Source organism: Echeneis naucrates, chromosome 5 (genome assembly GCF_900963305.1).
Source record: "Echeneis naucrates chromosome 5, fEcheNa1.1, whole genome shotgun sequence".
NCBI lineage: Eukaryota > Metazoa > Chordata > Actinopteri > Carangiformes > Echeneidae > Echeneis > Echeneis naucrates.
Genome location: NC_042515.1, coordinates 8,445,920 through 8,457,639, shown reverse-complemented (window position 1 = coordinate 8,457,639; position 11,720 = coordinate 8,445,920). Strand labels below are relative to the sequence as shown.

At 41.8% G+C, this 11,720-nt stretch overlaps 1 protein-coding gene across 1 annotated transcript; it reads right to left on the bottom strand.

The window, feature by feature from the left end:
* Nucleotides 1–975: 975 nt before the first annotated feature.
* On the bottom strand, nucleotides 976–9,979 carry fam210b (family with sequence similarity 210 member B). The gene is made up of 3 exons (XM_029503264.1): nucleotides 9,454–9,979; nucleotides 5,484–5,662; nucleotides 976–1,952 (listed from the first exon to the last, which is right to left on the bottom strand). Exons 1-3 carry the CDS (start codon nucleotides 9,850–9,852, stop codon nucleotides 1,736–1,738), a joined length of 795 nt encoding a protein of 264 aa, XP_029359124.1. The 5' UTR covers nucleotides 9,853–9,979; the 3' UTR covers nucleotides 976–1,735.
* Nucleotides 9,980–11,720: the final 1,741 nt, after the last annotated feature.

Sequence of the window (11,720 nt, the reverse complement as noted above, 5' to 3'; positions counted from 1 at the left end):
CCGAGTCTATTATTGGTCTGACAACTCAGATCTATCCAGCCTTTTAATTTATCATATCTGTGTGAGGAGCATGAGGAGTGAAGTTGTTTGTGATTGAAGCTGTAATCTATCTTGAAGACATTAAAGAGCACAAAGATGTTCAGTCCTATGAAGGATGAGAAGTGTAGGATGTGATTGTAGCAGAGGACAAGCAGTGCTGTATGTGTAGTTCAGGAGCTCCTCAGTGTGGTTGAAAACAGGAAGTGCAAATAAATGTCTGGCCTTTTTCCTCTCCACATTCTTCTACTGACAATGTTGAAAAGATAGAAAAAAAAAAGGAAGAAACATCATATTCGATGTTTCCTCACAGATGGACAGGAACAAAAGTTGTAATCTGCAATGTCCCAAACAAAATCAAACTGCTCAATAACTTGCTCGGGATAAGCAGTCAATTAAAATGGATTTCAAATCGTCCAACACAGATAAGTTTGCTTCTTTCTTTAAACCTTCAACAGCTAATGTCAGATTAGTGTTGACAGCATCTTTCTGTTGTTCCCAAATAGTTTAAAATATCTTCTTTTTCTTTCTTTCGCAACATATCATCACATACCAAGCTATCAGTTTTTGTGTTTCTGACTAACATTTGTTCTGTTTTTAGCTCCCTCATCTCATGAGGGGCACGTTTGTTAAATTCCCCTCAATGTTCATCAGCTTGTTGCTGACTCCGCCTATCTGCTGTCTGGTTCTGGTCCCGCACTAAACCTGTGGGAGGATTTGGGAGTTAATCATATATAAAGGATGTTGAATAAAACCAAATAACCCTGAACTGAAACCACAGAAGGAGGTATCTGCTGTTGGATCAGCTAATTCTCTGTTGGTCTGTTACCATGAGCGAGTGCTTTCCCATTCACACAGTCACGTGATCCATACAGAGCAGATTTATCTATTGGACTTGCTGTGTAATGCCGGCATTTCATAACAAAGACGCAGCAGACATAAAATATAACTTCCCTTTTAATTATTAAATAAAGTCCACAAAAAAAGCCCCAAAAACAAACACTCTTCATCCAAAGCGGATAATTAACTACATTCATCTTCACTCAGATTAATGTGCGTCCATTAATGCTTGGGTAGTGATATTTTAAAAATCAGAGAGCAGGAGGGAGAAAATGAAGAAACTAATAGGAGCAAAGGGACACAGAGAGAAGAAAAATTGGAGGACAAGCAAAACAGCAGAGAGAGAAGAGGTAGGAGACAAAGAACCTGAATTATTCTGCTGATTCACATTAACACGAGAACATGGCCGAGTCAGCTATCAGGGAACAGCGGAGGTGGGGCGAGCTTTTCCCACTCGGACCTCAGGAGAGCATTCATAACACTAAGAGAAAAACCGGTCCACTGAAACAGGTCCCTGATAAGACATCTGATTGTTGAGACACATTTCAGCTTTTCTCCTCTTTAGTTTTCAGAATGCACACACACACATTAAGACCCTACGTCTAATACACTGGTGTTTGGAGAGCTGTTAATCTTTTTTTTTTTTTGTAATTATTAAACAGAAACACAATGTCACAACTGTCACAACTTGAACCAATTTAGAACACGTTTAACCTGCGTTCACAAAGCCATGTGACACAATGAAGCTTTTGTAGCTCAAAGAAAATTATATATACAGAAGGCAACATAGCATACACAGCATTTTCAAATCACAATTCACAGTCGGGATGTTTATTGCTTGGGGAGCAGAGAGGGCTCATCAGGGTGCAGCTGTGGGTGGTTTAAAAAGACCAGTCTTTCTGAAGTAGCGCACAATGAGGGGCACGGACACCAGGGTGATGCTAATGCGGACCGGAGCGAAGAGCTTGTGGATGGCATAGGCCAGGACAAAAGTGCTGGTCCCTGCTGCCATTTTAGAGCGAACGATCACCTCGTTGAAGCCCAGTTTGCAGAGTATGGACGCCATATCGATCCCGCTGGAGAGAGGAATGACACAGAAAACTGGCTATCAGTGCATTGAATTCACATATGAAGAAATCATGTACCGGCGACCTTCATTTTTAATATGAAATGGCAACAGCCCACTCTATAAAGGCCGTTAACCAGATATCTGTGATCAGTGACTGTAGTCAACTCAGCACCGTCCCAAAATTATCATAACTCTTCAGCATGTGTCATTAGAGATAATCTTGACCTCCAATGACAGAGACAGATCTGTCACGCCATCATCATCAATGATTGTGCCACTACGCGAAACAATTTCTTCAAAAAAAAAAAAAAAAATTCACTTCTAAATTTGCATTTGCTTGCTAACCCTTTCCATCCATTATACGTAAAGTTTATCTTTGCAGGGTCATTAGGAGGGAGGTTGTGGAAGCCAATCCCAGCAGACACTGGGTGAGGGCAGGGCACAGCGTGCTGCACATCATCATCAGTCATCAGTCTATATCAGGGCCAAAATACATTGTTAGACAAGTGTTGACACTTAACTGTTCACATATACCTAAAGTTCATGTCTCTGGTCTGTGGGATGAAACCTGAGTACTCGCACCAACACGGGGGAAACATGCCAACTACTGTATGACTTCTGCCCTCCTTGAATATGATTAAATATTGAGGAGTTCCTGCGTTTAGTTCTGCTGTAGTAGTAGTTGGTGCTATTCACTTGCCTCCACCAGGGGGAGCTCTGGACAAGAATGTTTCATAATAGTTTATTTTACAACCTTTTGACCCACTTAAATTGATGACATTAGCAGTTTTTACAGTTGTGGCATTTTCAGCTGAGATATTCAGGGAAATAAAAGCACAAAGAATATCAAAGCAGGAGACTCTGAGCTGCTTTGGTCAGTTCAGCCTCTTCCCCGTGCTCTAAATACCAGCTCAGCTCAATGTAAGGATCCGTCTGCAGCCTGACAACTGTTTACCGGCGCATGGGTGCATATCAGCGGGCTACATGCCTGGGCTCTGGGGCCACACAGTGATAATGCCCAGTGGCTGCTGTCTTCAGTCATTATCAGCTATAGGAGGAAATCTCCAAGCTGCCAGATAATCTCTGCCAAATCTCTTTGGTATTCAAGGCCCTGGCATGCGGCCAGAGAGACAGACAAGGCCCTGAAATTTGCCTGGACAGATAACCTTGCCAACACTATGGGAGTGCTCTGCTGCTTTGGCTTTTCTCTGTTCATCACCATCAACTGAAGGTTACATGCAGGAAAAAATTGTGTCAAAAGATTTTTCTTTTTTTTTTTGAACTAAGAGAAATTAGGAATAAGGAATAAAATTATAAATAATTATTATCCAAGCAAGCCATATTTTATGAGTTTTTTTTAGAACATATTCCTGGTTCTATTTGCTGCCAGTTTACTACAGAAACTTTCCAATGTAATTTGTTTTGCACATCTTTTAATTTAAAGGAAAACACTCTGCTGGATTAAAAACATGATGTCTGCTGTTTACGGCTTTATTAATTTTCTTAAGTTGCCAGCGTTATATTGTCTCAACCAACTGAACTGACTTTATTCAGTGACAGTTTTCAGCTTTCCTAAAATACAATTTCATATTTTAATAGTCAAAGACATTTTAAGAAAGAAATGATATAAATCACCTTAAGATTACCAAGAGATGATAGCACTAATCCAGAATGTGAAGACTTCTTAGTTTTATCATTTCAAATTCTTAATTTTGTACTTTCTTATATGATCCACTGCACTTATTTTATAGTTGCAGTACTTAAAACTTAAAACAAGTTATTCCACTACGCTTAAGCTTTACTGATGCCCCACACTTTTCACTTTGGATAAAAGTGAGCCAAATGATTAAATGTAAATGTGTGTGTTTATCAAAGGAAATAAGAAACTGAGTTAATTGGCTTATATCCAGCTGGGTTAACCAACTGGAACTTGTCTATTCGGAAGGAGCAATAACAAGGCTGGCCGGTCTTCAAGGCTGATGTGTAGCCGACGATGGCGCATCTTGTCTTACTGTCTGTATCCACTTTTCTCATCTTCAAGACAATTTTTTTTCTGTTTGGCAGCTTCTAAAAACTTAGATCAGGGTTCTTTACCCTATTGGTAGTGCACCTTATCACACAGCAGCTTTTGGGCATTTGTTTGTGTTTGCTGGCACACGGAGAGTGACGAGAGACACCTTCACACAATACAAAGTCAATGGAGAGCTCTTGATAGTTTTTTCCTCCGGTGTGGGCGGAGCTTAAATGCGCTCTGTCTATATGAAGGAAAGATGTGACGACAAAAGCAATGATAAAGATAAATGTTGCTTGTCTAAAAAAAAGGAAATCAATTGTTCATTATTAAGTGAAATCTTGTACTTTGTCATGTATATTTGCAATTGCTCTTTTAACTAGACAAAAATATGATTTATCCGATTACTCAATTAATCGATGGAATTTTCAGTAGAATACTCAATTGCTAAAATATTCGATAACAACAGCCCTGCATTTGATAGTTAATGAGAATTAAACAGTGATCATTGTACTGTGATGAGATCTGTTGTGGATTCAGAGCACAGACGCGTTTGTGCAGATGAAGGCGTAATGAGGAAGGTTTCTACAAGACAAATTCATCTGATTAATGGAGCAGCTGCTACAAAGCAGCAAACTGGTATTTGGAGCTAACAGTGGGCCCGGAATTACAGGTAGACTAATTTTCAGTGTTGTTTACTGATGAGTGAGGTGCAACCCTGGATGGTCCAGAAAGGAGTGGATGGTTGGTGGATAGCCACCATGTCCCAACATGGTACGGGGCTGGAATCATGAGGTCGGAGCTGGTAGGCATGACCTTTCTGACAGCTTTCTTCCATAGTACAAAAAGAAGAACCGTGCTTTCCTGAGCAAATCTTCATGCATGAACAATGCACCATCTCATGCTGCAAAGAGCACCTCTGTGTCTTTGGCTGCTATGGGCATAAAAGGAGAGAAACTCGTGGTGTGGCCCCCACCCTCCCCTGACCTCAACCCTATTGAGAACCTTTGGTGCATCCTCAAGAAAAAGATCTATGAGGATGAGAAGCAGTTCACATCAAAACAGCAGTTCTGGAAGGCTATTCTGACATCCTGCAAAGAAATTCAAGCAGAAACTCACAAGTTCAATGGATGAAAGAATTGTGAAGGTGATATCAAAGAAAGGGTCCTAACTTTAACATGTAACTTGGCCTGTTAAGATGGTTTTGATTGAAATAGCTTTCAATTTCTGTAAATATGGCCTCCTAATGCTGCAAATTCAACATATAACCATTTTCAGCGCTCTACAATCTATCAAATGTTTTGAAACTCTGCTGTGAATAATAATTTGGAATGGTGCATTTTGAGTTCTTTTTTTTTTTTTTTTTTTTTTTTTAAAGGTTATCTTGGGAGGTTTGTTCAATAAAATTGAAATTACACTCTTAACTGTTGATGACTTGAAAATTACACTGACTGTCGTTTGCATAGACTATTTAGGTAATCAGAGAAGATAAAATTTGCATAATAATTTAGAGTGCCATTTAGTTACCTGGATATAAGGAGGTAGAACATTCCCAGAGACATGAGCGAGATACCGATGTGAAAGGAAACTCCCACTGCTCCATACTCCTTGAAGACTTTCTTTAACTGCTGGGTTTTGTTGGGTTTCTCTTCCTCTGGCTCAGCCTCTCCTGGAGCCTTTTCAGTAGTGGAAGCCTCTTTTAAATTCTGATGGACAAGAGATTTAAAAAAAAAAAAAAAAAAAAAAAAAAAAAAAGGTAGTGAGCAGAGCAAAATTATAAAGGAAAGATTCATTACATGATGAATTGTTACAGAAGACAAGGCAAACAGTACATTGAGAAGAAATAGAAGCGGATATGATTGGATGGGAGAGAATTAATACAAACTGCCAAGATAGTCTCCACTCATTGGTCCAAACCTCATAATATATATTCATGTGAAATTATCACATCCAAATTGCTGGAACCAGAGAACAATTAACAGTTTTGATAGACTGACCAATCACTTAATGAATTAACCAAATATTATTTCTGCTCCACTCATTAAACAAAAAAATTATTTATTTATTTTTTCAACAAATGAGGGCATAATTTCCTTTTTGTGACACTCTGTAAAACAAAAGATTATATTAGAGACACATTGAGCAACAACAGACATCCCTTTTCCGATTATATATAGAAATGCTTAAATCAGCATAACACAGAAAAAAACACTACTTTGTGATTGTGTGTCATCTGTGACAAAGTTGTGTGGGTCAAACAGAGCCTGGAGATTGATAGGCACTTCGTCGATATTAAATACAGGCTGCTGCTTCACATCATACACATGCACTGGTGGACACGTACATGAACAAAGTCAGTCACTCTCTCGTAAACACACAAAGAGCCTCTCATACATACACAAACACACACTGCTCTGTGTTTGTGACCTCCAGACAACCCACTCTCCAAACATAATGCAGCTGTCGGACATATAGCAGGGAGCAGGCAGGTCGCTGCAGCATGTGCTGCTAATAAAACTGATTAGCAGATTACAAAACACAGCAATAACAAGACCACCACAACAGACAACAAGCTGAAACACACCGCTGATAGTATAGACAAATCACTCCCACCTCCTAAGAGAAACAAGCTATGTAATCCTCCATCTGATCACAGCGTTAAGGCCTAGTTTTCATAACAACTGTCATCGTGTGCAAAGCAGTAGAACCTGTGGAGCTGGTTTTTGAGTGTACAAAGTGTTGTGAGACGTTTGAAATCACCGTGAGGCAGCAGGGGGCATTTTTCAGACTACCTCTGCACTAACCCCCTAAAATTCAATTGGATGTTCTCAGTAGTGAACTGACATTTGACAAATTCTTTGATTAGTTATTTTGATGTGTTACATTAACAATTTTTCTCATTTTGTTGGTCTCATAAAACTTTGAGCAGCACATCCTACAACTGTGTTTATTAGTTGGAGCAAAAATGAGAAAATTGATCACCCTGCTGTGGTGACGCAATTGTAGCAAAATATAGGTCATAGGTTATAGGTCAGGGTGTCAAATGTGACACCGGGTGAAAAACAAAGTTTCTGTTGCATTGCCCATTTTAAATGTTTTCCTCCTTAAAATGGCCCAGTTTTCCTATTTGTAGCTGTGCTATTCCAAAATTTTCCTCTGCCAGAGGAAACACACTCTAAAAATAGCTTAATTCCATACAGGCCCATTTCTTTCCTGTTTTCTCAAACTGTTGAGATAGCTAGCGCCTGCAAAGCTGAGGCAACTTTGTGAGTACCAAGTAGTGTTTATTGGTAATACAACAGTGACTTCTTTCACATGAATGCCTTATAACAATTATTAAAGACAAAATCAGCTTTAACAGAGAAGGACAAAATGGAGGGAGATTGTGAAGAAAAGAGGGCAGTGGCAGTGTGTGGTAAGATCATCTGAAAGTTTTACACTAATCATAAGGAGTAAAAGGCCTATGTATGCAATTTTGATTTGAGATCTGGTAACTTCTACAGGAGCAGCATGGCTACAAACTGCTCCCTTCACATGTGACTCTGGTCAGGTTTAAAACACAAAAGCATCCCGTGGTGTAATAGTGTGGTGTTTGACATGTGTGTTCAGCAGAAAAGGTCAGGAATTTGGGTGTTTCTGAGAAACAAAGTCTGAAAAGCAGATGTAGCCGACTGTAGCCCCATTGATCCAGCTTACAGTAATTCATTCATGTCTTTCTCGGCCTTTTTTACTGCAGTGACATGCTTCTTGCTTCAGCTTGCCTTCCTCTGTGGGCCTGAGCCACAAGAGCTTTTCTCTTTGTTGCAATTTGTCTTGCTAAATTTTGGTCCATGCCTCCTGGATGAAGCCATGGTCTTGGTGACGTACTCACAGGGCTGCCAACAATAGACAACAGAAAGGCCAGAGTGGACGCCGGAGCAGGCCTTCCTTTTCAAAAGCCAGTCAGGCCAAGCTAAAAGTAAAGGCAGGCAGCAGCATGGGAGGGTCATGTGAGCAAGTGGCTAATGGGAGTTGTGCCATGGAGGGTGTATAGGAGGGGAACAGTGGTATTGCTGTGTCTGATAACAGCTTTTCAGAGGCAGGGAAAACACATGCAGGCATGCAAACACGGACAAAGATACACTCACGTGCTCACAGACCAAGCAGAAGGGAAACCGTAAATTGTTGAATCCCTCATCTCAGAGGATACACAATGGCTGCTTAGTGTCTGGGCTTGAAAAGAGGAGAAAGCCAAACTAAGTAAAACAGTAGCAGTTACTGCCTCGGGTTGCATTCTGCAGCACAGCAGGCTTAATTTTTGTTTGATTGAGGGATTTAGACTCTTTGCAGATACATAAACAACCTGAATCCAATTTGTCCACAGTACATTAGCTTCCTGCGCTCTCTGAGCATTTTAATTGATATTTACATGAGACTTTCCTCACAACATGTCTTATACTTTGATATCTGAGACATCAGCCGAATTAGATTGTTTTTATTGCACCTCTGTCACTCAAAGTGGTCCAGTCTTAAAGCTGTGCACGTTTCCATTTCACTGTGACTTTTCGTCAGCTGCAGATGCCGTTCGCTACATTATCTAGAAGCCGCTGTGACGCTCACCTGTCCCCGTTCTCGCCTGCCAGCTTTTCTCTATTTCTGGACAAATAACGCGCTTCATTTGTTTGACGTGCTAACAAAAGAGGAAAAACATGGTATGCTGGGATTTACCCACAGACACATGAAGTAAACTGTCTGTGCTATGATTTTATTGGGCATATACGCGGAGGAACCTCTCTTTGTCTTTTGTTTTTGAGGGGGTCAACCAACAGGTTAAAGCTTTTTGGGAAATCAGCGTTGGCTGAAAAGTCAAACTAAAATATCTCAACAGCTATTGGCTACTTCACTACAGGCGCATAAGCAGATATGTTTTTAAACCGCTTGGTCACAACCTGACCTTTTTAAGATGGTGAATAATTGACCTGCTCAACGCCATCAGCATGTCAGCATGCTAATGTTAGCATGCAGCTCAGAGAGGCAGTGTGTCTAATTACAGCTGCACAAATAAACTAGTATGGTGTAATTATCCCGGATCACAACCAGGACATTCAGAGCAGACCTCAAAGCTTCCAGGAAGAGAAAAACACCACCCAGCTCAAAGTACGGCCGTGTTTGTTGTGTGTTTTGTTGTGTCTTCGGACCCACATCTGCTGATCTTTGACTGGACCGGTGCTGACTCACTAAGGACACAAGCCGAGCAGCTGAGTCAGACAGATGTTCAGTGTTCAGACTGTGTGTGTGTGTGTGTGTGTTTTCAGATCAATAATTCATGGATCCAGAGCTGAGCGTCGTGCTGTGTTACATAACAGCCGGTCTGCTGCAGCCTGATCTATATTTGATGGTTTGTTTATAAGCCCGGAGGCCACATGGACCGGGCGGTGTGTTCACAGCCAGCCGGACGGGCCGGTGTCGCCGGTGTCACCGGGTCACAACAGAGCTGAAGCGGAACAGTTTACTTTACCCCTTTGTCGGTGTCTTTGTCGGTGTCTTTGTTGGTGTCCTCGCCGGCGTCGCCCTTCTTCTGGGCGGCAGCAGCTGCGGACGAAGCTCCGGTGTTGACGGCGGTGCAGAGTCCAGAGTGACCCGCAAACACAGCACGACCCCCCGGGTCTGACATGCTGCTGCTGCCGGTGTCCAACACGGCCCCTCCTCCGCCGCCGTGGCCGCTCCGGGACAGATTCGCCGCTATCGTAGCCACCCGACCCCCCCAGCCCGGCCACGGCTCCCAGGTCCCGGCCGGACGGTGCGCCACGGAGCGGCTCCTCAGGCTCTTTGCCGGGACTGCTGCTCCAAACGAGCCCGGCGGCCTGAAAACCGGATCCAGAACCGCCGCCGCGCACAACCTGCGACACAACAACATCCTGGTCCGAGTGCGGTCCAATTCAAATCCGGGGAGAGGCTGAAAACATGCTGTCTGTCCTCTGTCCTCTGTCCTCCTGTCTCCCGTCTCCCTCCGGTCCTCTGCTGACCGATTATCACCCGCAGCCAATGAGCGCACAGACCAGGCTGAAGTGGAGGGAGGGGGCATTTAAAGGTGTAACCGTGCTGGAGGGGGGGCAGTAAATAACTGCAGGTTCAGCCACAGCCATTCAGTGAACTCATAGTGAGAGATTTACACCAGCCAGGAGGAACCATCATTTTTTATGTACTATATTTAGGCAAAGATGCAACAAGTAACAACAACAATTCCCCAAGACAAGCTCCAAGTATGTACACAGCACAACACACTTAGATGCTGAAAGTAAAATAAGACCTCCATCCATCCATTTTATATCACAAAATCAACACGTTATTGAAAAACACTTTGAGAACTATAGCTGTATATGATATATCATATAAGCTTCTACAGTAATTACCTGAAATCTAAATTCTTATTGGTTTTTAGTACACACACTCTTGCCGGTCAGCCTGTGACCTGTGTGGTAACGCCTGTGCAAACACAATGTTTGTGGTTATCAGTGTTTTGGGTCAGTATGCACTATAGAGATAAGGCTGTTCAACCAAAAGTAACAGTAACTGTTAACATGTTGTCTTACAGCAAACCACGCCTCAGATGAAAAAGTACTATACAAGCAGAGCATTAAGTTTGGAGAAAGCTTCTTTTCTCTTCACCTCTTTTCAACCTCAGTGTCTTCCATGTAAATTTGCATTTGTGTGAAAAATCAAACAAGTACAGGCTACACAAAAGGGTCCAGGCTAGAAGGGAAGTGGTAAGAAAGCACAAGATCAGAAATGAAATTCTACATGAAAAAGTGTATTGTACTTCCTTAAATTAAATTTAAATGCTGTATGTCACAGCATGCTGAATCAAGTCTGTGGTCAAAGTTGCATCACTTGATACACATGTTTAGGCTTTGTGATGTGCAAGAGAGCCATTTTTTTTCCTGTGACAGTTTCACCACATCAGAAAATAAAGAAAAATATATAGCTGCACCTTCAACAAACTGCAGAGTGAGTAGGAGGTGAGAAAAAGAAAGAAAGGGGGTGGGAGGTTTAATCAGGAAGCCAAGGAAATAAAAAAAAAAACAGCCAACAGTTGGTGCAGCAGCAGGCCATCTGTTTCACTGTGCCACAAAATCAGCATGTAGGCTGCTTCAAAATGTCTCAAAATTTTAAACCTCTTACAAACCTCTACATCTGTTTATGATTCGGTCACCGCAGCATTTCCCTGAGGGGGACGGTACTGCTCAATGGAGGGGGGAAAAAAAAAGGTGACAATTTCATATCACAAGACAAATTTAAATGTGCCTCCCTTCAGAGAGAAATTCCCCTTAGTACAGCAGATACTGAAGATGGTACAGGCCCACATGGAAAATGACATTTAAAAAAAAAAAAAGGGTAAAATTCCCCTGAGATATTTACATTTTTCAAACTGAATTCATAACTTCAAGTCACATGGACAAAAACACTCCCACGTGATCAAAACCCCTATTTTCTTGAAGTGCACATCAAGTTAGTGAGTAACACAACTGTGGGTGAATGTAGATGTCTTTCCCAGAACATAACAGAATGAAATATCCTTTTTAAACTGCTCCTAACTCGCATGCATTTGGCTATAACTGATTGCTTTGACAAGACATTTGTTCGTGGGGTCACCTAACAAGTAGCGAAGGATCCATCGTGGGACTGTGTGCCACCTCAGCTTTCATTTTTCACTAAATTCAGTTGCACGTTGACGTTGGTGGTTTCTTGCTTGCCAGGTGAAGGGTTCATTCAGCTTTCGAGGAG